General features: G+C 33.7%; 2 protein-coding genes and 2 long non-coding RNA genes across 26 annotated transcripts in view; 3 read left to right on the top strand and 1 right to left on the bottom strand.

The window, feature by feature from the left end:
- Positions 1-8,174, top strand: part of cspg5a (chondroitin sulfate proteoglycan 5a) — a 97,351-nt gene extending 89,177 nt beyond the window's left edge. For 19 of the 23 annotated variants that reach the window (XM_087287763.1, XM_087287757.1, XM_087287755.1 and 16 more), the window contains one exon: positions 7,427-8,174. In XM_087287763.1, the coding sequence (XP_087143889.1) occupies positions 7,427-7,466 (40 nt within the window). In that variant the 3' untranslated portion in view covers positions 7,467-8,174. Of the gene's footprint in view, positions 1-1,932; positions 2,035-7,426 lie in introns of all 23 variants that reach the window. The other 4 variants (XM_087287753.1, XM_087287749.1, XM_087287752.1 and 1 more) reach the window with 1 other exon arrangement.
- Positions 1-25,571, bottom strand: part of LOC147840401 (uncharacterized) — a 615,523-nt gene that overhangs the window by 529,978 nt on the left and 59,974 nt on the right. The window lies entirely within an intron of this gene.
- The window catches only part of LOC147840402 (uncharacterized), a 40,222-nt gene continuing 24,024 nt past the window's right edge, over positions 9,374-25,571 (top strand). The window contains exon 1 of the long non-coding RNA XR_015512022.1: positions 9,374-9,623. This is a non-coding gene — a long non-coding RNA (uncharacterized LOC147840402). The remainder of the gene's footprint in view (positions 9,624-25,571) is intronic.
- Positions 23,397-25,571, top strand: part of ppox (protoporphyrinogen oxidase) — an 18,145-nt gene continuing 15,970 nt past the window's right edge. Inside the window, 1 exon segment of the mRNA NM_001039979.2 lies at positions 23,397-23,465. The gene's annotated coding sequence lies outside the window, so the exon portion shown is untranslated.

The following is a 25,571-nucleotide window of genomic DNA, read 5'->3' as shown; positions in this document are numbered from 1 at the left end:
TAGATCTGTTCAACCTGTTACTGCAGTTTTGATCTCTATCCTCAGCACTTTCCAGATTCAAGATGTGTGCAGTGAAATATCTGACTTCATTAACACAAGATGAGTGTGGACCCACTGCCCTGTTCCCTTCTGTTCCTCTGTCCTCTCCAGATTTGTGTTTTAGACCAGTAAAGCCTCTGATTCTGCAGCAGCGCCCCCTTAAACTGTATGTTCCCGTCTCATGGTCTTCGTGTCCTTCCTCAACGCTTTGCAGTTTAAATAATTCAGGGGATCCACCATTGAATGCATATATGCTTAAGCGCCAGTTTGTTTCATTAGAAATGTTCTCTGTTCCAAAACCTAGAACAATCTGTGCTGTTATTTGTGCTTATTAAAGTGGAGTTCACAGACTTTATGGAGCCAATTATCCTGTTTAAGACCAAAACTATTCATGCAAAAATCAGAAAAGTCACATTAGCATGAACACGGAAGTCATTGCCAGTGGATGCCCATTTGCATCTAGTGTTTTTATGCGGTTTCAATCGTCTATCTTCGTGTTTTTGATTAATAATATAATTCATATTTACAAACAAAGTCTTATGGAAATTTGTATCACGGATTTATATTGATCTGGTTCATTTTTATTAAGGGGGGCATGGTGGCTCTGTGGTTTAGCACTGTCGCCTCACACCAAGAAAGTCACTGGTCTGAGTCCCAGCTAAGCCAGTTGGCATTTCTATGTGGAGTTTGCATGTTCTCTCCATGTTGGTGTGGGTTACCTCTGGATGCTCCGGTTTCCCCCAAAGACATGCGCTATAGCTGAGTTGGGTTAAGTAAATTGGCCGTAGTGTACAAGTTTGTGTGTGAATGCGAGTGTATAGGTGTTTCCCAGTAATGGGTTGTGGCTGGAAGGGCATCCACTGCTTAAAACATAAGCTGCAATAGTTAGTGGTTCATTCCACTGTGGCAATCTTTGATAAATCAAAGACTAAGCCAAAGAAAAAATTTATGAAAGAATGAATTTAATTAAATTGTACCTTTATTGTTATTTTATTATATATTGTTTTAGTTTATAAATTATTATTTTATTTATTTTTGCATCGCACATTATTCGGTTAAATTTAGAAAGTAAGTTACATATTGACGTCATTTTTATTTTATTTAAATTTGCAATTTATTTTATTTAAGTTTTATTTTATTATTATTTGCACTATATTGGTGTTTTGTGACATCTAGTTTTTATGAGAAAAGTTGTTAGCTCAACGCGCAACCCCCAATCTGGAGCACCAGGATATTCAAACATACACTATGGACAATTTAGCTAATCCAATTCACCTACAGCACATGTCTTTGGACTGATGGGGAAACCAGAGCACCTGGTGGAAACCCACGCTACCCACTGCATCACGGTGTTAGCACTCAGTTAATCTACTTTATTTAGTTTCATTTATAATAATCTTGCGTTTATTCTTTAAAAATTTACTTTTTTAACACAGGGTGATGGAAACCCAGCTGATGTGATGGAAACAATGCTTTTTTTATTTATTTATTTAGTGTAGCCAAACTTTCTTGCAATGAGTTTTGAGGTGCTCAAATTGTGAAGTTTATTTTAGACCAGTCACTTATCAGGTTGCATTTCTGTGAAGGGACTAAGCAATGAAGGAATTGACTATGTTTTGGAACAGAGACATAATGTGTAAAACATCTAAAATGATGTTGAGTGAGGCATAAATAACCATGCTATACACGTTACACAAATAATTGTAATCTAGTCAACCCAAAGCAAAATTAGACATTCAGAATAGCAGAGTAGCAACAACGTGGCCACCACTTATCGTCAAGATCATGGCTATGTTGACAGGAAGGATGCAAAGAAATCATCAGTCATCTCCATCATCCAAAAACAAATTCCCAACTCCCATCCAGCCACAAATAAAAAAGCACATTTTCTAGTTTCATGCCGACGGAAGAAAGGACGCCCCATATCCAGTAACCATGGAGGTGGCTTATCCCCATGTCCTGCCCGAAGTTACAATCTAAGTCATCGCTGAACGGGTAAATAATTTTGGTTGTAAACGTAACACACTCGTGCCTTTTGCCCAGTTTACACCTGGTGTTAGGATACACCATCACAAGTGGGCGATGCTATACATACTGGTTCAAATGAGCTCTGAATTGTTTGATTTTGCCCACTTTTAACGACCGTTCTGGATATTTTTGTGACCATAACTATTGGATGTGTCTCAGTTAGCTACCTTGATCAGTAGTTAGTGCAATGATCAGGGAATAAGCCTTTTTTTAAGGGTTTTTTCACCTTTATTAGTGTAGAACAGTGAAGGTTACAGACAGGAAAGCAGTGGGAGCAGGAAAAAGGACCTAGAACCAGGAATCGAACTTGGATCACCACGAGCGTCGCTATACTCTCTACGCCATGTGTCGATACTTAACCACTAGGCTTTTAGCGCCTCTGGAATCAGTCTCAATTCCAAACCTCCTTCCAGTGCACTGAAATGCTTGCTCCCTAAACACGTCTCATAATGCAGTGTGAAAATCACAGCACATCGATGCTCACTATGCTTTCTTAACGGAGGTTCAGAAACGCGAAACATGAATCAAGTCATCAAACATAGCGACATTTATATTAATCATGAACAAACATAGCAAGTCAGGTTAAGAACAATCAAGCAAACATTTATAATTGTTTAATGATTGAAATGTAGAAATCATTTTAGTTATAATGTGCTTTTAAAAACTTTTACATTAATGTATGAAAAATATTAGTTTTGCTCATGTTCATAATCCGTACTTTGTTTACAATTCAATTAATTTTAAACATTTGTTTACTCTGAACGTGTATTTATAATAAAATAACTAATACTAACTAAGCATTTTTGGTTATTATCTTTTCTTTTTCAGATTCAGTCAATATCATGATAATACTGTACAGTTGAAGTCAGAATTATTAGCCTCCCTTTGAATTTTTTTCTTTTTTAAATATTTTCCAAATTATGTTTAACAGAGCAAGGAAATTTTCACAGCATGTCTGAAAATATTTTTTTCTTCAGGAGAAAGTCTTATTTTGTTTATTTCGGTTAGAATAAAAGCTGTTTTTAATTTTTTAAACACCATTTTAAGGACAAAATTATTAGCCCCTTTATGCTATACAGTAGGTGAGAGTTCAAAGTGGCTATTACCGCTGGAGGATATACCGCTGCCATTTGAAATAGCAGCCGCTCTGTTTTTAGTGTATGACCGCAGTTTTTGAATGAGCCGCCAGGGGGCGCAAAGGGACGGGATGCGAACGGACAGAAATAGCCTATACAGCAGCTTTAAATATGCCTCTGTGCTTGTAAATGAGATAAAAAAAAAAATAAGTGAAAGCATTATAATTATAAAGCATTATATTATAATTATAAAGCATTATAATTCCTGTCGCTGCGGTATGAATGGTGGCAAAAGGAACACATTGAAGTAGTAACATCTGTAGCCTATATATTTTTTTCGATAGTCTACAAAACAAACCAACGTTATACAATAACTTGCCTAATGATCCTAACCTGCCTAGCTAACCTCATTAACCTAGTTAAGCCTTTAAATGGCACTTTAGGCTGTATAGAAGTGTCTTGAAAAATATCTAGTCAAATATTTTTCAATGTCATCCTGGCAAAGATAAAATAATTATTAAAATAATTATAGTTATTAGAAATAAGCTATGAAAAACTATTATGTTTAGAAATGTGTTGAAAAAAATATGCTCTCTGTTAAACAGAAAACGGGGGGAAAAAATAAACAGGGGGGCTAATAATTCTGACTTCACCATATCCGGCCTGATCTCACGAGGAAACATGACTATTTTATATTTTGTCAGTTTAGAGGCTAATTTCTAAACATTTGTTCAAGTTTAGTAGAACGAAAAGTATTAAAAAAAATTTTTTAAAGGAGGCATGACACCAAATCCCACCCCTAAACCTAACTGTACATTGGGGGATAAACAAATCACAATAAAATTGAACAAATTAGATTGTACAAACTCATATGAATAAGCAAATAAATCAAAAAGTTACAAATTGCAGTGAGATTTCGTCGTAATATTGGAATAAAATTTGATACATGTAGAAGCCTTGTCTAGACAAGTTATAGCCCTTTTTGTACAGTAGTTTTAGCCAATATCAAAATAAAATGATAAAAGCTTCAGCGGTTAGTTGCAACAAGACATTATTTAATACCGGCAGAAGCCAAATCAACACATTTACAGTAATAAACACCGCCAACCTCATTTCACATGTTCCTGGATTAACATCTACAGTATGTTGATCCTGAAACAGCATTCCAGCCAATCAGAATTAAGGGATACATTTAAAGTTTATGTTAAATTTAGGCTTACAATTATCCAATTAATTATTCCTCTTTGATTTTGGTAATAACTTACCGTTATGGTTGGGTTTAGGGGTATAGGAATCGGTATGGATTACATTTTCAAACAACAATGATGCTCCAGGATGAACATATATGTTAATCCAGGATCGCATTGTACTTGGCAAAATCATGACCTGCGAATTAACACTTCATTTAGAGGTGTTTTCCGGGGACCCTTTGAGATGATGCAAACCAGCTTTAATTTCCTAACTTTTGACTTTTGCTATGCAAGTCATGTGTTTTGTTTACTGCTCTAATGAAAGGCCACTGAATGGTTATTCCACAGAGAGAGAGTGCTATAGGCTTCATTGCTACAGGTGAGCTCCTCTTGCCAGAGCTCTTGCTTCAGACCATGGCTTCTCCTGTTCACTGGCTGGACAGGAGTGTGGGACGGGGCTGTATGAGCTGTTTGCATGTGTGCATGTGTGTCAGGATGGGTGGATCATACAGCCTCTGCTCTGACCAGAGGAGAAAACAGCCTCAGCCACTCATCAGCTGAATCAATCCTCACACTCCAGCTGTATTTGGATGTGATGCTGAAGTGTTGTGGACCTACTAATTTATATCACCGTTTACATGCATTTTAATTGTGTGGATAAATGCGTAGATTTATTCACTCTTTTAGACCTGGATGGAGAGTGTTAAATGCGTTTTGTATTCAGTTTGGGATTTTTTTTAGTTTGTACTTATAAAAACTATTTCCACTGCATAGAAAACAATTACACTTTAATTATCCCATTCTTAAATACAATTTGACGAAGTTGTAGACGAAGATGCAGTAAACCATTTGGTTTGTTTGTTTTGCATTTGCACATTATCCCAAAATTATATATTAAGGTAGTAATAAACGCAATGAGCAGTTTTATTTGTTTGCTTTGTTTGTTTTGTTTTACCTAATAACTTTAAGCTTAATAAAGTGTATTACTTAGATTTGTCTACTTAGAATTGCACATTTGCCAGTTATATATGCAAATAATATATGTATATATGCATTTTTATTTAAGTATTTTATGGTATAATGAGCTATTTTATTTATTTATTTATTTATTTACAATTACAATCTAACCTATCTAAGCTATTTCTATGTAGTGTGTCTTATAAATAATATTTATTAACATTAATATTTAATTATACTATTTAGCAACAGATATTTTCATTATTATAATTTTCTTTACTTATTATTATTAATTTCTATGTAATGTGTGGTATGAATGATAGTTAATAACATTAATATTTAAAATATTTAATAATACTATTTAGTAATCAATAATAACTAATAATCATACTTATTTTTTATTTATTATTACTTATTTTCTATACAATTTCATAGATCATATTAATAATAATCATCATATTTTTCATGATAATATCATTTATTTAATTATATGTATTATGTTGTATACATAATATTTAATAACATTAAAATTTAGAATATTTTATAATACTATTTTAAAAATAGATTATATTAATAATCAACATACTTATTTTGATTATTAATTTATATGTATTATTCTGCATAAATAATATTTAATAACATTAATATTTATAATATTTAACAATACTATTCAGTAATAGACAATGTTAATAATAATCATTCTTATTTTTTTAGTTATTATTAAATTATATGTATAATGGGGTATGAATATTATTAAATAACATTAATATTTATAATATTTAATAATACTATTTAGAAATAGATGTTAATAATAACCATACTTTACTTATTATTAAATTATATGTATTATGGAGTATGAATAATATTTAATAACATTAACATTTATAATATTCAGTAATACTATTTAGTAGTAGATAATGTAAATGATACTTTTTTATTAAATTTTATATTATATTGTATAAATAATATTTAATAACATTAATATTTATAATATTTAGTAATACTATTTGGTAATATATTGTATTAATAATAATCATCATATTTATATTTTAGTTATTATTAAATGATATGTATTATGGGGTATGAATAATATTTATTAACATTAATATCTATAATATTCAATAATACTATTTAGTAATAGATAATAATAATAATAATAGTAATATTAATATTTTTACTTATTGTTAATCATTATCCTTACTATATGTTGTATAAATAATATTTAATAACATTAGTATTTATAATATTTAATAACACTATTCAGTAATAGCTAATATTAATAACAATTATACCTATTTTTTACTTATTATTAAATTATATGTAGTATGTTGTATAAATAATATTTATTAACATTAACATTTATAATATTTAATTATCTATTACTAAATAGTATAATGTTAACAATAATTATACTTATTTTACATATTATTTAATTATATTTATTATGTTGTATAATATTATTTAATAGCAATAATATTTATAATATGCAATAATACTATTTAGTAATAGATTATATTAATAGTAATCATACTTATTTTTTAGTTATTAATAAATTATATGTATTATATGGCATAAATAATATTTAATGGCATTAATATTTATAATATTTAACAATACTATTTAGTAAAATATATTAATAATAAGCATACTTATCTTTACTTATTATTACTTATTATCTGTGCTATTTATTAATAGATACTGTTAATAATAATTATACTTATTTTGTTAATATTTAATTATACATATTATGTTGTATAGATAATATTTAATAACCTTAATATTTATAATATTTAATAATAATATTTATTAATAGATAATAATAATTATAATGATTCTTATTTTACTTATTACTTATTATCTGTAATATTTATTAATAATGTTAATAATATTAATCATACTTATTTAATTTATTAAAAACTATGTATTATGTTGAATAAATAATATTTAATAGCATTAATATTTATAATATTTCCTAATACTATTAAGTAATGTATAATATTCATATTTTTATTATACTTCATTTCACTCAACATTATTATTATTAAAATCGGATTTTGTACAATAAATGAATAAAAATCCTAAAGCTCATAAAACACTTTGCAATTTTAACTGTATATTTTTTTTACAACTCTTCAGGATGATCCTAATGCCCAGAACAAGCTGGAGGACCCCGTGAAGGCCCCCCCACCCAAAGAGGACGAGTCGCTGAACATCCAGAACTCGCTCACCCCCAAGCACGAGAACCACAAGGTGCTGGGCGAGGAGAACTCTTCGGAGGTAAACTCGCTGCAGAACAACATGATGTAGAGCAGAAAACAAGCACCCACCGGCACCACGTCCACCATCACTTAAAGCATCGAGTGGCACCACACATCACCACACGACAGAGAAAAAAACGTTCAAACCCCGCCCCTCGTACTCACTCAGACTCCGCCTCCTGCCCCGCCCCCTTGTTGCAGTCTTTTTGCCCTGTAGTCGACCCACCCCTGACCCAGTCCTTAGATATATATAAATATATATACACACACACACAAACACACCTACCCCTGCCTAACTAAATTACGGCATGCGTTGGTGTATATTGTAAAAAAGAAAAGAAGAAAAAAAAAAGTCGTATTCGGGGTTTAAAATATAAAACGTTGTCATAAAAGAAAAAAAGCTACTGAGAGGTTTTGATGTTTGTCTGACTAATTCAGTGAGTATGTATAAATATATGGAAAAAATGCTTGGATTGATATAAAGAAAAAAACACAATGTGTCTTTGTTCTGATGTGATTTCTAATCCTTTGATGTACTTGTTTTATTTTGTACTTTTTTGGGAATATAAACTACGAGCAGAAAACGAAATCTGACAGTTGTTGAAATAAACCTTTTTAACACTAAATCCTTGTCCCTGCGTGGTCCTAGCCTGTGTTTTTTTCCCCCCGGCTGGATGCTTTCAGGCACTTCTTGTCTCTCGCTTTGCTTGGTATTATTGCGCATGGCTTTGATACCTGTTCAATACCCTAAAGTCTGCATCAGTTTAGACCTTCACATTGATAACACTGTGCTGAAGACTGTCATGAGGTGGGTGACACAAAATCATGTACACATTTAGTTTTACTGGTAAGTGCGGTGGCCGAGAGAGCTTAACATGAAACATGCAATTCGTAAAAACACCAGCAAATTAAGCAAAGATCTTCATCGGAGATCTTCAACTGTGTTGCAAATCCTCACAATGCAAACAAATCAAAGGTCCAGTGAAGTGCTTTGAAATGGGCATTTTTATTCTATGTTTGACGTAATCTCAACCGAAACACAAAGAGAGAATGGGACATAGAGTAGCTCCTCCCCTTTAAAAAAACAGCCAATAAGGTTTTGTTTTATCACAGCTCTGCCAGTGAAAGTGGTTGAGCTCAAGAGCATCAAATGTGAAGCTTCTTGATAGGGGTGGGGCATGTCAGATACTAGAGAGCATTTGATTGGTCGTGATGTGATGAAAAACTGTAGTATGGGTTGACGTGAATTAAACCGTTGATCCATTTAAGCAGAAGTGACAAACTACAAGCTTTACATGTTTATATCAGTTTTATATCTTCTAAACGTGAATTTTGTCTCTGTTCTGGAGCACACTAGCTATCAGACTAACAGTACTGACGCTTACATCTAAAAAACTATTTTAATTTCATGGGACCTTTACGAAAACCTGCTGCAAATTCTTACAATGCAAAAATTTTTTAAAAACACACTGCATTTTCTTATAACACACACAAATAGAATGAAACACCCTGGATATGTTTCAAGGGAATGGACCCGGCTATTAAGGTTGTGTTTATTTAGGCTAATAATATACAAAAGACAAGGGTTATTGTGTAATCAGGATGGTAAAATAAACAAAAATAAAAAAAAACATACATTTTAAAGATCACCTACAACTTCCAACCCAGGCTCATTACGGATATGTACCCAGGTCTACATTTCTGTGGACAGAAGAATACGTAACTGGGGGTTTGTCTTCTTGCGGTTTTTGTTTTTGCAAATCCGATCGGTGCTGCTGTGTACGAAGATTAAATTTCTCTTGTGTGTTCTCTTTCTGCACTCTACGACCCACCCACCCCCGACCCTAAACCCAACCAATAATGTTTTCAAAAGCAATCTAGAAAAAGAAAAGCAGTCGGCGCTGTGTGATTTTTACCACTTCGTTGTTGCAACCACCCCGTTGTTGCAGTCAACTCCACTCCGCGTCCAAAGTCCATCAGTGTACACGGCGAGCTACTGGGCAAACTGGTAGCCACAGGAAAGCCGTCCATATGGAGGTAAGACGTCAGCTGATAACGCTAAAAGAAACAGAAATGTCATGTGTTCATTCCCGTAGTGTTCAGTTTAAAGACTAAATGCAGCCATACGTGCCTCTGGTTACATAATTTGCACTCTCCAGAAATATAGACAGGAGTACGTATCCACAATGAGCCTGTGTTGACAACTTCACTGAGCAATAGTCACAGCACAATAAGCAAATTCCAGCCAGGTTCGCCACATTTTTGGGTCCCCCAGAACCTTTTTGGTTGTTCCATGGTATTTGGCTTTTCATGCCACACTTGGAGGATTTAAACATGGTGCAAGGAGTTCTTGCATTAGTGTGAAGTGTTATGTTATACCAGACATAAAACATGCATCATTGTCTTGTGGAAATATTATTTATATAGCACTTTGTGTATAGTGGTTTAGATTATTTCAATAGATTATTTCAAAACAGCTTCATTTCTATAGATCATTCCAAAGCACCTCTGCATTATTCAATAGTAAAACAACAAAAGTAATGCAAACTTCAAATATGAGACAAAAATTATGTGTAAACCTACTCTAAAACAATAATAATGTCATTACTCAGCTTAAATCAGTTTGAGATCAAGTGCCCAGTGAGATCAAAAGATTTAGATTTAATATATTAACATGAAACACTATTTTTGTTTATTTAATTTTTTTTAATTGTGTTTTAACAAAGCAATCATATTAACCATACCACTGAATGACATCAATATTTACAAAGTCCTTTTAAAATTTCACAGTTTTTACACTTTTTTTTTGTTTGTTTGTTTGTTTTTGCCGGGAACATAGTAATTAAAGAATTAAAGCTATTTTTGTTTAACATTCATTATTCTACTGTATAGTTACACTGAATAGGAACCTTATCCCTCATAAGAGTTTCTGTGCAGTCGTCAAACTGACACTCCAAGATTCCTTTCTCTATTTAATGATCACAGGTTCTTTATTGTGGTTTCCTCTTATGAGTTTTTGACGAGGAGGTTTATTTCAGCCCCAGAGCAAAGACTCCATCCACTAACCACACTATAGACCGCCAGAAATATAAAGCAGAAACACATATGAGATAAGCTGGCATTTATATATATATATATAGCACTGAAAAGATTATTAATTGGATTTAAAATTTATTTTAAAGTAATTGGTTGCAAACTATTTAGGCCTATATATTTAAACAATTAAATTTGTTTGAATTTAGCAAATATAAATTGTTTGAAACCAGTTAACTTAAAAAAAAATCTTTGCAAATGCAATCAATCAGTTGTTTTCAGTGTATAGTATGGTATATTATACTGTTTTCCCACAATCTTTGGGTTTTATTTTATTATGTCATATTTCATTTTATTTACTTGTCGTTCATTCATTCATTTTCTTTTCAGCTTAGTCCCTTTATTAATCAGGGGTCGCCACAGCAGAACGAACCGCCAACTTATTCAGCATATGTTTTATGCAGTGGATGCCCTTCCACCACTGCCTTGCCATTCATATTTCATCGTTTCCCATCCTCTGCTTTCACTACCGAATGGCCTCCAGTTAGTGTCTTTGTGTGAATCTGTATTATAATGAATAATAGGAGCACTTCATCCTCTCATACGCCGAGCTTCATAAGTACCTTTTCAGTGCACACACAGATGCCTGTGAAATCAGATAAGGGACACACACATACACACACACCAACACAATCACATGAGTGTGTGGCTGTATTGTCTGTGTGGCTCAGTATGTGAAACTTGTTCCTCCTTCAATGTTCAAGAGCTCTGGCCAAATCTGAGCTTGTGGCGGCGGCTGCACTTATTACAGCCTTTTTCCTAATCTGATTCCTGCCTGCTGCCATGACAACAGCATATACACAAATCTCAAAAACAAGGGAGAGTTAAAGGGAAAGTTCACCAAAATGTTAAAATTCCCTCATCGTTTACTCACTCTACACTTGTTCCAAACCAAGATATTTTACTTTTTTGAGATTTTAATATTGTTTTTGCAGTTCAAATAAAAAGACTTCCTTTGCAGTACTAGTTTTAAAGGGCAACTATGATGAAAATCAACTTTTGTAAGCTGTTTGGACAGAACTGTATGTGCAGTTGAAACCAGAAGTTTACATACACTGTATAAAAAGGCACACGACCATTTAAAAAAAAAAAGTCAGATGTTAATGAGACTAAACGTTTTCTCTTTTAGGTAAGTTAGGATTATCAAATGTGTTTCTGTTATGCTTAATAGCAGAATAATTAGAGAGATATTTTTTGAGAAATTGTTATAACTTTCCTAGAAAGTCAAGTTTACACACAATAAGAGTATTATGCATCTGAAAAAGCTCAGATGATGGTGTCAAGGTTTTGGAAGTTTCTCATTGGCTAATTGACAACATTTGAGTTAATTGAAGGCACAGCTGTAGAATAGTATTTAAGGAAAACCTCAAACACACTGCTTCCTTGTGTGACAACATGGGAAAATAAACAAGCCAGAATCAAGAAAAGAGCCAGATTACAATTTGCTAAATTACACTGGGAAAAAGACTAATTTCTTTAGACATGTCCTGTGGTCTGGTGGAACTAAGACTGAACTGTTTAGCCATAATAACTAGTATTACATTTGGAGGACAAAGAGGAAAGCTTACAAGCCTAGGAACACCATCCCAAGTGTGAAATATGGGGGCGGCAGCATCATGTTGTGAGGCTGTTTTGCTGCAGGAGGGACTGATCCACTGCACAGCATAGATGGCATCATGAAGAAAGAACATTATATAGAAATACTGAAGCAACATCTCAAGACATCAGCCAGGAAATTAAAACTTGGCCACAAATGGGTCTTCCAAAGAGACCATGACCCTAAGCATACTACCAGATTAGTTAAAATGTGCTTTAAAGATAACAGAGTGAGTTTTGGAGTGGCCATCACAAAGCCCTGATCTCAATCCTATAGAAAATTTGTGGGCAGAGTTGAAAAGGCTTGTTCGAGCAAGACAGCCTACAAATCTGACTTAGTTACCCCAATTCTGTTAGAAGGAATGGGCCAAAATTCCTTCAAACTATTGTGAGAAGCTTGTGGAAGGACACCCAAAACATTTGACCAAAGTTATACAGTTTAAAAGCAAAGCTGAAAAAAATACCAAGGAAATGTATGTAAACTTTTGACTCTCTAGAAATTAATTTTTAAAAAAATCTCGTTATTCTGGCATTAAGCAAATGTAAATAATTTGGGTAATCCTAACAGACCTAAAATAGTAAACATTTAGTATGATTTACCGTCAGACATTTTTTTCAAAATGGTTATGTTTCTTTTTTTTAGATGTATACAAACTTCTGGTCTCAACTGAAGGTATAGTGTGTACAGTACACAGTCATACTGGAGTGATATAAACCCAGCAAGTCTTGTTTTAAAAAATTCCTGACTTTAAAATAGGAATCCAAATACCATTGATTTTGAGCCGGAGTGCGGTTATTCCCACCCTCAGATTGATTGACAGACACTGTTTCTATAATAATGACATGTAAACAAAAGTCCAAAGAACATTTTTTCGGAAATAAATTAGAATTTAAATATTTGTTACAACTCTATGATTTTAAAATTTTATAAGTTTAAAACATGTTTAAAATGAAGCATGTTTGTAATAAACAAAGTGAAATCACTATGTAATTCTTAACCGCTATAATCACCACGGCTCCATGGTGTCAGTAAACTCGCACATTTGTATGTAACAATCAATATATTCATACATAATTTGCTTGATTATATGCATTATATATTTTATTTTACAAAAAAAGATTATTTGCAGTTTGAATTATGACTGAAAAAATAAAATTCCCAAAATTCCTCCTCAAAATATCTTCGACTCATATTATGTTTCAACTAGTATGTTTTAATGAGGTGGCATGGTAGCTCAGTGGTTAGCACTGTCGCCTCACAGCAAGAGGGTTGCTGGCTCAAATGCCAGCTGGGCCAGTTGGCATTTCTGTATAGAGTTTGCATGTTCTGCGTGTGTTTGCGAGGGTTTCATCAGGGTGCTCTGATTTCTACTACAGTTCAAAGTTGTGTGATATAAGTAAATTGGGTAAACAAAATTGTCTGTAGTGTGTGAATGTGAGAATGTATGGGTGTTTCCCAGTACTAGGTTGCAGCTGGAAGGATGTCATCTGCTTCGTAAAACAGATGCCGGAATAGTTGGTTGTTCATTCCGCTGTGGCGACCCCTGGTAAATAAGGGACTACGCCGAAGGAAAATGAGGATGAGGAATGTTTTAATGCAAGAAAAAAATTATTTGGAACCTGACATCATCTAATGTTATTTTGTGTGCTATAAATGTATCAGTGCCTATTTAATTTTAACATAAGATGTTAGAAAAGGTACTGTAGCATCTAAGTATCTTTTTTTAAATCATGAAGGACACTGAAGTTAAAATGGTGACAGAATGTTAATTTTGTTTGGGTGAACTACCTCTATAAAAGCAGTGCTACATCAACATTCATCAAAATATCTTCTTTTGAGATGGAAAAAAGAAAAGGAATGTTCAACTTTGGGTGAACTATCTATTTAAAAGCGTGTGCCACACCAACATCTCTCAAGATATCTTCTTTTGAGATGAAAAAGTATAAACTTATGTTTACATGATGACAAAACGTTCATATTTGGGTAAATTGTCCCTTTAAATGTGTGTGCTACATCAACATTCATCAAAATATCCTCTTTTGAGATGAAAAAGGAAACTTAAGTTTGAATGGTGACAGAATGTTAATTTTTTTGGGTGAACTACTTATTTAAAAGTGTGTGCTACATCAACATTTATCAAAATATCTTCTTTTGGAATGAAAAAGAAAAGAAACAAGTTTAAATGATGACAAAGTTTATTTTTGGTAAATTATCCCTTTAAAAGTGTGTGCTACATCAACATTCCTCAAAATATCTTCTTTTAAGATCAAAAAAGAAAAGAAACATGTTTAAATGATAAATGTATACTTTGAGTGAACTATCCATTTAAATGCATGTGCTACATCAACATTCCTCAAAATATCTTCTTTTGAGATGAAAAAAAAAAAACTTGTGTTTAAATGATGACAAAATGTTCATTTTTGGGTGAATTATCCCTTTAACTGTGCGTGCTACATAAACATTCATCAAAATGTCTTCTTTTGAGATAAAAATGAAAAGAAACTTAATTTTAAATGATGAAGAAACGTTCATTTTGGGTAAACTATCTATTTAAAAGCGCATGCTCCACACTGAAAATATATCCTGAGGTGACTCTTTCTCTTCGACACTGAGACAAATGACACAGTCCGAATGTCCACAGGCGCTCAGGTTTTTGTTGAACCAGAACCAGCTCGATCTCACCATCTCGCTCTCTTTGTCCAGCATTCTTTCTTTTCTCTCGCTCTCATTTTTCATCGCTCCCCACCCCTTCACTTGCTCTTTAAGCTGTGTTGATCCTCATGCAAATGTCAAATGGAACAACATACACGAATAAACACAAGCCTCATTTACATAAAAATTAGCTCAAAATCTGGACACTTAAAGGGTTAGTTCACCACAAAATAATAAAAAAACATTATTCATTACTCACTCTCATGTTGTTTCAATCCTGAGACCTTTATTCATTTTCAAAACACAAATTAAGATATTTTAGATGCAATCTGAGAGCTAAAAGCATTCTGTGTGACTTCAAAGTGGTTCAACTGTAATCATACAAAGCTCCAAGAACACGTCTGAGAGGCAAAAATATTAAAAACAACTCATTCGCCAATGTCAGGTTAAGTGTGCATTTACTCGAAGCTCCTTCAAGGCAAGTCATTTCACTCAGTGGCCATCTTTGAAACGCCTCTCAGGCAGTATGCTCAGGCATTTTGTTTCAATGGGAAAACATCAAATTCTCCAAAATTGCTAGCCAACCTTACGATTACATTTTATAATAGGAATCACCAATACAACTGAACAAAAACTCTCTTAAGTTTCATTTCTAAACATTCGAGTCACACAAAATCTGCAGAAACTCACATCTGGTTCAAGCCTCTTCACCGGAGAATCCTCAGTCTATATCGATCGCTGATTGGCTCCTGTACTTGATGGCGAGGCTTCATTCGCCATATTGACTAAAGTTATATTCAAACTGAAATCAGATTAAGACATGTGGAGTATCCTGATTTTAGTCGCATTACTGAAGTGCAGTACAGACATTTAAATGCCTAAATCAAACTATTATCGTTGTGTGCATTGCAAAAAATGCTTTTCTTGCTTAGATTTTTTGTCTTGTTTCTAGTCTAAATATCTAAAGTTTCTTATATCAAGAAGCATTTTTTAGACAAGCAAAACATATTGTCTTGTTTTGAGAAATATTATGCCAATATTAAGTCAGTTTTTCCTTAAAACAAGCAAAATATTCTGCCAATGGGCTAAGCAAATTAATCTTGTTTTTTCTTTTGACATAAGATTATTTTGCTTACCCCATTGGCAGAATATTTTGCTTGTTTTAAGGAAAAACTAACTTAATATTGGCATAATATTTCTCAAAACAAGACAATATGTTTTGCTTGTTTAGAAAATTCTTCTTGATTTAGGAACTTTTAGATATTTGGACTAGAAAAAAGACAAAAAATCTAAGTAAGAAAAGCATTTTTTGCAGTGTAGGATTTTCACCACATTTGGCAACAGGAAATTTTATACACAAACTCAATTAGCCCACATGAATATTTTTTTCCTAATTTCTTTTTAATGGAAAGAATATTTTTTTCAACACATTTCTAAACATCATTAATTTTTAATAACTGATTTCTTTAATTTTTGCCATGATGACAACAAAACACAAAAAATTTTACTAGATATTTTTTAAGATACCAGTATTCAGCTTAAACTTATAATCATCTAGGTTAACTAGGCAAGTTAAAGTGATTAGGCAAGTTCTTGAATAACAGTGGCTTGTTCTGTAAACCAGGGGTTGTCAACTTTCTTTACTTCGGGGCCCAATTTTTTCTCCGATCAATATATGAAGGCCTATCTGCCCGACATTTTCTCTAAAACGTTTGTATAAAATGTTCATTTAAACTTTTATAAATTTTTATAATATTTGTATTATACATCTGTTGCAGCTCATGTGCAAGTTTATTTAGCATTCTATGGCAGAAACACCATTGAGCCACGCTAGATGTGTGCATCCATCATAAATCACTCACAGGACATTAGTTTGGACAACTATGTGGATATAATAAATAGTTCACACAAAAATACACAGAGAGACTTTCACTTTCACTTCACGCATAGTTTGTGAATGAACAGACTTATGTGTACAAGAAGTCATGAGGGTGTTTTTGTGCCGAGTTGGAAGTAATAAACCAGAAAACAGGAGAAAGTGTATTAGTTCACTCATTTTTATGATAGCATATTAATAATGAAATCCAAAAATTATAGTATTATATTAAGAGTTCATTTTAAGCTCATTTTATTTTAAGCAGCCTACCTGTAGGATCGCTGAGGCCCATTACTGCAGGTTGAGGATCCCTGCTGTTGACAATGGAAAAAAATATTGCTTAAAGAGGCTAATAATATTGTTTTAAAATTTTATTTTTAATTGTTTTTTAAAAATTAAAAACTGCTTTTATTCTAGCTGAAATAAAACAAATAAAACTTTCTCTGGAAGAAAAAAATATTATCGGAAACACTGTGAAATGTTTTTTGCTCTGTTAAACATCATTTGGGAAATATCTAAAAAAAGAAAAAAAACTCACTAATTTTGACTTCAGCTGTATAAGCTTACAGTAGCATAAGTCTCCAAATGCATATACTGTAAAGAATCAAAAGTCTGATTCATCATATGCAGCATGCTTTGGAAATGCTCATTTTCCTTTTCTCTAATGCCTAGAAAGCTCGACCCAAATGAGACGAAAGCAGATTTCCAGCTGGCACATAATGAGGTTGTATGAGAGAGAGGTGTGTGAGAAATCACCTCCGCCAACATTAGCAAACACATGCAGAATCACAGCTTTTTCATCAGTCACACGATGACATACAGCTCTCAGACCGAGCTCAGCCACACACACACACTGGTTTTGGGGATTTAGATTGTGTGGGTTCATCAGAACATGCTGAACTAATAAGGACTGCTTAAGATTATTAATGAGGCCTTTGGAATGTGGGCTGAGAAGCCTTTATAATGGAAATGGGCTCATAGATTATGGTCCAAACACTAAAAATACTCCCACACACCGCTTTTCCTCCGAGTGTGTTTGTCCTGCTGAGTTTGGCACGTCCTTTTGATGCTGAACACACGTGAGGTCTGAAGGAGCAGGTGCAGCTGAAGACACCGGTGAGAACTGGAAACAACATGAAAGAGGGACTTTTCTTGGTCGCATTTCAACTTTAAAATACAAATTGATATAAAAAAATAACTAATTAATCACTAATTTATTTTAATTATTATTATTCACTAATAAATACACACGTTACATTACATATTGCATTACATTACATTGCTAATGTAATATATAATCCATCTAGACATCATTATTTAAAGTGGGTATGGAAAGCATTCAGATCCCCTTATCTTTTCACTCTTTGTTACAGAATATTGCAGCCATGTGCTAACATCGTTAAGTTCATTTTCCCCCATTAATGTACACACAGCACCCCATATTGACAAAAAAACACAGAATTGTTGACATCATTGCAGATTTATTAAAAAAGAAAAACTGAAATATCACATGGTCCTAAATACCCATACAATGTCCTAAAAGTGAGCTAATGTACTAAAATGCAAAGTAAATTATCCATTTAACTTAAGTATTATGTAGTATCACCAATTAAAACATGAAATCCAGATCAATACTAAATAAATAAACATTACTAATGATAACGAGACAATAAACAGAAAGAACAATTATTTCTGCTAAATTGTTGCAAACAATTTATTAAAATTTAACTAACAAATTAAATTTAGTAATGTTCAACTTTGTTTGTACGGGTACTGTGAACTTACTCTATTTAAGTTGAAGTAATGAGGTATTTAATTAACTCATTACCTTCAACACTGAGTTTAAAACTCTCTTCAAATGAGTAGAGTTAACTTTTAGTAAATTTTGAGTTGACTGCACTCATTTCATCAAGTTGACTGTTGGTTTTTACAGTGAACGGGTTGAATTTAAACAAGCTAATTAAATGTAGTAATGTTCAACCTAATTTGTTTGTTTAAATTCAGCCCAAATAAATTGTTTACAACTACTTAACTTTAGAAAAGTATATCCAATGAAACGTTTAATTTTTTTTTAGTGTATAGCACTTCAGTTGGTAATCCTACACTGTAAATCCCAAGAAGTTAAGGTAACTCAAACCATTTGAGAAAACCGATTACAACAAACCATTTAAGTTCAAAAACTAATCCAAATGAGAACTGTGAACTTAATCCATTTGAGTAAACGAAGCAATTTGAGCTCAGTAAAACACGATAAATGAAGAGAATTCCAATCAACTGAGTACTGTAAAACTCAATAAGTTAAGGTAACTTAAACCGTTTGGGGAAACCGATTGCTACAAACAATTTGAGTTAAAAAAACAATCAATATGAGTACTTACTGTAAACTTACTCCATTTAAGTTGAAGTAATGAGGTATTTAAATACCTCATTACCTTCAACACTGAGTTCAAAACTCTTTTCAAATGATTAGAGTTAACTTTCAGTTGCGCCGCATTGCGCCGGGTGTATGAAAGGGCCCAAATAAGTCTCTTTTTTTATTTCCTGACATTAAAATATAATACAAATCCCTCCCATTTTGAGACCCACCACAACTTGACGTATAGGAGTGGGGTTTTTACCGCCCACCGAAGTGATTGACAGTCGTGTATTAGCATGTCTGTAGTAACGTGTATAATCATATCCACAAGACAGGACGTGCAAAAGCAACTGGGATTAAAAGATCTGTTCAGCTCTCTGTGATCATCAATCATCATCAAATGTGATTAAGAATGAGTTTAACAAGTTTAAAACGTTTTTAAAACAGTGCATGTTTGTAATGAATTACAGCGATTTTACCGTCTTTATCACCACAGCCGCATATCAGTATAATTATAAACGAAGACGCTTCAATCCCAGTTTGTGGACGATAAATCAGGTTTATTTTGTACATTAACATAACGGATATCCATACAGCAGAAAAGCTTGTATCCTGACATTTGCCATGCAGTGTGTGTCCATGAACTTGTGTGTTACTCATCGTTGCAACTCCACAATCAAAATATCATTGGGGAAGTTCTTACTGTAGTGTTTCTCACAAACGTTATGTGAGATCTGCATCCTTTATGTCTGTCACTGTGCTGTTTATCTGACGCAGCCTGAGATTGAGACACACTCTGACATTACTCAATTGCCAATAAAAATGTGCCTTGTGCACCTGTATGTGCATCTCTTCTCTTAACAGGGACGAATGACAATCGACGTGGAGCTTCACCTCCCCAAAAGCGCCAAAGTCTTGCCCAAGAACAGCCCTCCAGTGCACTATGACGTGTTCCTCTATAAAGTGGCCAAATCTCCAATGGTGGACAGCAGGGTGAAGCACAGGGTGAGATGGGAGGACTGTAAACACTGTATCTGTGATCCTCCGTTCAGCAGCTCCATCAGCACTCGATCTCTGCCCGCCATCATACACACGAGGAGCCCGCCAACACATGCCATGCAGCCCGTGTTCGCTCTCTGAGCACGGACAGACAGACACACACACCACAGGCTATATTTATCAGCATTTATCAGCAGTCAGAAATGGAGACTTTGGGGTTTCATGGCTTCATAAAATGGTGCTCTGAATGTATACGTTTCAATATGACATTTTTATCAGCTGATGTGATGTTTCTATACGTCTTACCTGGAGTCAACATGGACTGATGTTCTCTAATTATAATTAAATGCACTTTACAATAAAGCATAGCCTTTTTAATAACATTTTGCATTAATGTTCCATTTTATAACAATTAAAAAGAGTGTCTTCCTGACCTTGAGCGCTGAAAAGAGAATTACATTTACTCGTTCAGCAGACACTTTTATCCAAAGCGACTTACAAATGAAGATGGAGGCATATCAAATCAAAAGAGAGCCGCAATATATAGATGTCTTGACAAGTGAATGTTTTTAATTATTATTTATTTGTAGGAGAGTGTCTGGTGAATATAGAGATAAAGAGGAAAGAGTGTGTCTCACCTACATCTAGTTTGTCAAGCCTGAACTGTGTGAAGCACAGTTAGGATTGCAGTGTTATCCCAGTAACATGGAGTTATAATTAAGTGTCTGGTGCATATGGAGAGGAAAAGAGTGTTTCCAACAGGTAACTACATTTATTCATTTTCTTGTCGGCTTTATTAATTTGGGGTCGCCACAGTGGAATGAACCGCCAACTTATCCAGCACGTTTTTACGCAGCGGATGCCCTTCCAGCAGCAACCCATCTCTGGTAAACATCCACAAAACTCATTCACACACACTCATACACTATGGACAACTTAGCCTACCCAACTCACCTGTACCGCATGTCTCTGAACCAGAGCACCCAGAGGAAACCCACTTGAATGCAGGGAGAACATGCAAACTCCACACAGAGACGCCAACTGAGCCGAGGATCGACCCAGTGACCTTGCTTTGAGGCAACAGCACTACCTAATATTATCATTTATATTTTTATATAGATAGATATAGATATATAGATATATTAACGCTTTAAATAATATACATGTTTAATATATACATACCATTAAAAATTATGCAAGGCTGCACTTGTTTATAACATATGCAGTAATACAGTACACATGAACCTTCAAAGAGAGCCTAAACTATTGTATAATTATTAAAACAAAAATTGAAATTACACCTTTTTTAGGACTACACTTTTAATGTTAGCTATTTAAATATTGGAATTTAAAAGAAAATAAACCAATTGAAATAAACTTGACTTCTGAAATAGCAATAATGAGATTATTTTATTGCTAAACCATGTGCCACTGAAGACTGTAACAAGTACAGCACCATACTGAAGACAGCTGAAGACAACCCATGACAGAATTGTTTATGACTCTTAAAAGAACTTAACATGATTGCATTGCAATCCAATGTAGCTCCACTGCATGAGGACTTCATTTCCCGAGCGGCTTTCTACATGCTAATAAAATGTGATCATCAATCTACCAAACCTGATCTCCATTTAGGCTGACCTGATGTGTTTGGGGAAACAGGGTCTGAGAAGTTATAGTCTTAAGTACCCCGAAAGCCCAGGGCTGAGGTATGTGCGAGAGTGAGCTACGACGTGTGGTCGAAGGGGCCCCGCAATACCAAAAGCAACAGGGCCGTCTCTTGAACCGCAGGGAGCTCCAGGGCCTCTTTGTGTCACATGGGATTAAATTAGCACGCTCCATTAGCTTCTCAGTGACACAAAGACACAATGGCCTGCTAGTGAAACCTAAGACACGCTCAGTCTTAGAGCTTTATTTCTCACACATTTTCATAATTTTGTATATATTTATAAATTAATTAAATAAAAATGCTTTGTATTTCGTGATTTGTGAGTGTTTACTGTTTGTTTACTCTTTTGAATTACATTATGGGACCTCAATGTCTGCTCCGTCAACTTTTAATGTTAAAAGCATATCTTTACAGGTGACGTGATGGCAGTGGTTAGCACTGTTGCATCACAGCAAGAAGATCGCTGATTTGAGTTCTGGCTGGGTCAGTTGCCATTTTTGTGTGGAGTTTGCTTGTTCTTTGCGTGTTTGCATGTGTGCTCCAGTTTCCCCCAAAGACATGCGCTATAGGTGAATTGCATAAACTAAATTGGCCATAGTGTGTGTGTGTGTGTGTGTGTGTGTGTGTGTGTGTGTGTGTGTGTGTGTGTGTGTGTGTGTGTGTGTGTGTGTGTGTGTATGGGTGTTTCCCAGTGATGGGTAGCAGCTGGAAGGGCATCCGCTGTGTAAAACTTATGCTGGATAAGTTGGCGGTTCATTCCGCTGTGGCGACCTCTGATGAATAAAGTTAGTAAGCTGAAGGAAAATGAAAATAAAGTATATCTTTACACTTTAACATTTAACTTTTTAAGTTAAACATTATTATTATTTTATTTTTTATTTTTTTTTTTGTCAGAACACTATCGACTTTAATATGGTAAAATATTTGAATAAGTAAGTGAACATATTTAAATGTAATTTATTCCTGTGATTCAATTCAAAGCTGTCCTTCAATACAACTCAAAGCTGTAAATATGTCAAAATTAAACAGCACAGAATTCTGACCGGTATTTCTTAAAATAGGTTTACATATGATCCTATTAAATTTTTACTATATTTTAAATAATTAAAAACATCTTGCTGACATGTAAAACATTGTGGTTTGCTCTAGATGACAAGAAAAGCCATTTTCTTGTTTGCTTGCATTCTATTATGGGTTGGCTCTTCGTCATTCATAAAAATGTTTGGGGTACTTAGGTTACATAGCATACACTAGTTTAACAACAGTATACACCAAACGATTTTGGCATATTCTTTTTCTAAATCGGTCAGGATTATGACAACAATATGCCACGCTGATTTGGACTAGCTAAATTATTGTTAGTACAGTCAGTTTGTGCTGTGTAATGTATGCTAGTAATTTTTTATCTATGACAAAGATGCAACACATCTGTCCAAAAAGATGCAGGTAAACAAGAAAATGGCGTGGTCTTTTCTGTCATCTAGTGGTTGAGAAATCGAGTTACTAGAGCGTGTGGTAACACTAGACTAGAGTGTGTGGGACTTTTATTTTGAAACCAGTCTCGCTGTTTTTCTGTTCCGTTGCCGCTTGCTTATCACTTCAATACTACTGAGGACCCTTATGTCACTGAGTAGCACCTGAAATCGCGCTGTCCAAATTACATTATTATATGCAGGTAACAGTTGATTTTAACTATTTTTATGAATGTAGTTTATGTTTATGAAGGCTGTTGTTTTATGTTTTATTATTTGTTTTAGTTTTTTTATCCGTTTATGACGTTTTTATCTGTTTTATCATATCAGCCAAGGCAAGTAACTTGTTATGTGTGTTAGAAACTCTTGTCATTCATATTTAATGTAACTTCTTACCAATTTCCTTTAAAGAATATTTAATATTTTAGGGATAGTTAAAGTGTTTCTGTTTCATATTGATGCTCGTGGTACGTTACGATGTTTTTCTGTCCAATATATAAATATGCAGACTCAATCCTGCTTGACTTTGCATATATTTTCAGTCAGTCAGCTTATTAAATATACATTACAGCTACTGAAAACAATTGAGATAATACTTGACAACATGGATTTCATTAAAATGTTCTCGTATTTGTTTTGTTTATTAATGGTCTGGCACCATTTCTTCCAAATTTCTAATCAAAAAAGTCATTTAAAAATTTGTTTAGAAAAAAATTGGATAACTAACCAGAATAACAGATATTAGCATACAATCTCAAAGCAAACTGCACAGAGGAATGCCAACTGGCCCAGCCGGGACTCGAATCAACAACTTTCTTGCTGTGAGGTGGAAGTGGTAACCACTGAGCCAAAGTGTCACCCACTTTGGCTTGAATGAACATTTCAAGTGAGAATGATTGTTATTCATACAAACAAAGCAAAACTGATTATTGTCAAGTCATTGAGCATTTTCCTGAGTTATTAATTATATACATTAAAGAAGACGTCCATTGAATCGAGGCTTTGAGTCTCACAGTCTTTACATTATGAACTGTATAAATATCCAAGATTACATTAAATTTCTAAACCTATTGAAATGAAATGTCCACTCAGTCTTTTAGAAAAGCTTAGTCAGCTAAACATTCTGCACTCTAAAAATAATGAGTTGTTTTAACCCAACATCGGGTTAAATATAGACAAACCTATCTGTTGGGTTGAAAATGTCATTTAAATATTCATTCTTTCATTTTCCTTCGACTTAGTTCCTTTGTTACTCAGGGGTCGCCACAGCCAATTGAACCGCAAACTTATTCACGATATGTTTTATGCAGCGGATGCCCTTCCAGCTGCAACTCATCACTGGGAAACACCCATACACACTCATTCGCACACATACACTACAAAAAGTTTAGCTTACATAGTTCCCCTATACCACATTAACCACACCCAGATTAATAAAGGGACTTGGAAAAAAGGTGAATGAATAAAGTATAGTGAAGTATCTAATAGTATATATATATATATATTTTTTTAAATAGCTCTTATGTCCAGTGTTGTGTTTGCATTTATGATTAATTTATGTTGCACCGTTGTCCTGTGAGACACATCATTTCATTCCTCTGTGTCCACAAATGTATCACAATGACAATAAAGCTCGACATGACTTATGCAAAAAAAAAGTTGTAAACACATTAGTGTAGTGGCTATATATATATATATATATATATATATATATATATATATATATATATATATATATATATATATATATATATATATATATATATTAGTTTACTCAAATGCATAACTGTAAATGATAAATCCAGAGAAACCAAGAATTGCGAAGTCGTCTCAATTTTATCCCCATAGCTGTATATTTATTACTGTATATTTTTTGCCCCTTGTGATTAGAGTGGCTCCATCACTGTCTATTTTTAAACCACTACTAAAAACGAATCTATTTAACTTGGCCTTTTAATATTATTTTAATAGTCTTTTCTACTGCTTCATTTTTAATTGTATTCAGTCGTTTCTCTTGGCTTATTTTTGTGTCTTTTTTTTAACGTTGTCTTATGTACAGCACTTTGCTTCGTCTTGTGGCTGATTTTAAATGTGCTTTATAAATAAATTAACTTTAATTATTTTAAATGAGATTAAACTCTAAACAGTTTAAAAGATGCTAGTCATTTATTATTGGACATGTTTTTCTAACTTCTATTGTCTGAAAATGATAAATGACAGCATAATCATCTTATCAGGGGCCTCCAGCCTGTTACTCCCATCAGATTGCGGTTTAGGGCCCCGTGCTAGTGTTAAAGACCAGTCTTGTT

The sequence above is a fragment of the Danio rerio genome, chromosome 16 (genome assembly GCF_052040795.2).
Source record: "Danio rerio strain M-AB ecotype USA chromosome 16, GRCz13ab, whole genome shotgun sequence".
Taxonomy (NCBI): Eukaryota; Metazoa; Chordata; class Actinopteri; order Cypriniformes; family Danionidae; genus Danio; species Danio rerio.
This window is presented reverse-complemented; position numbering and strand designations above follow the sequence as displayed.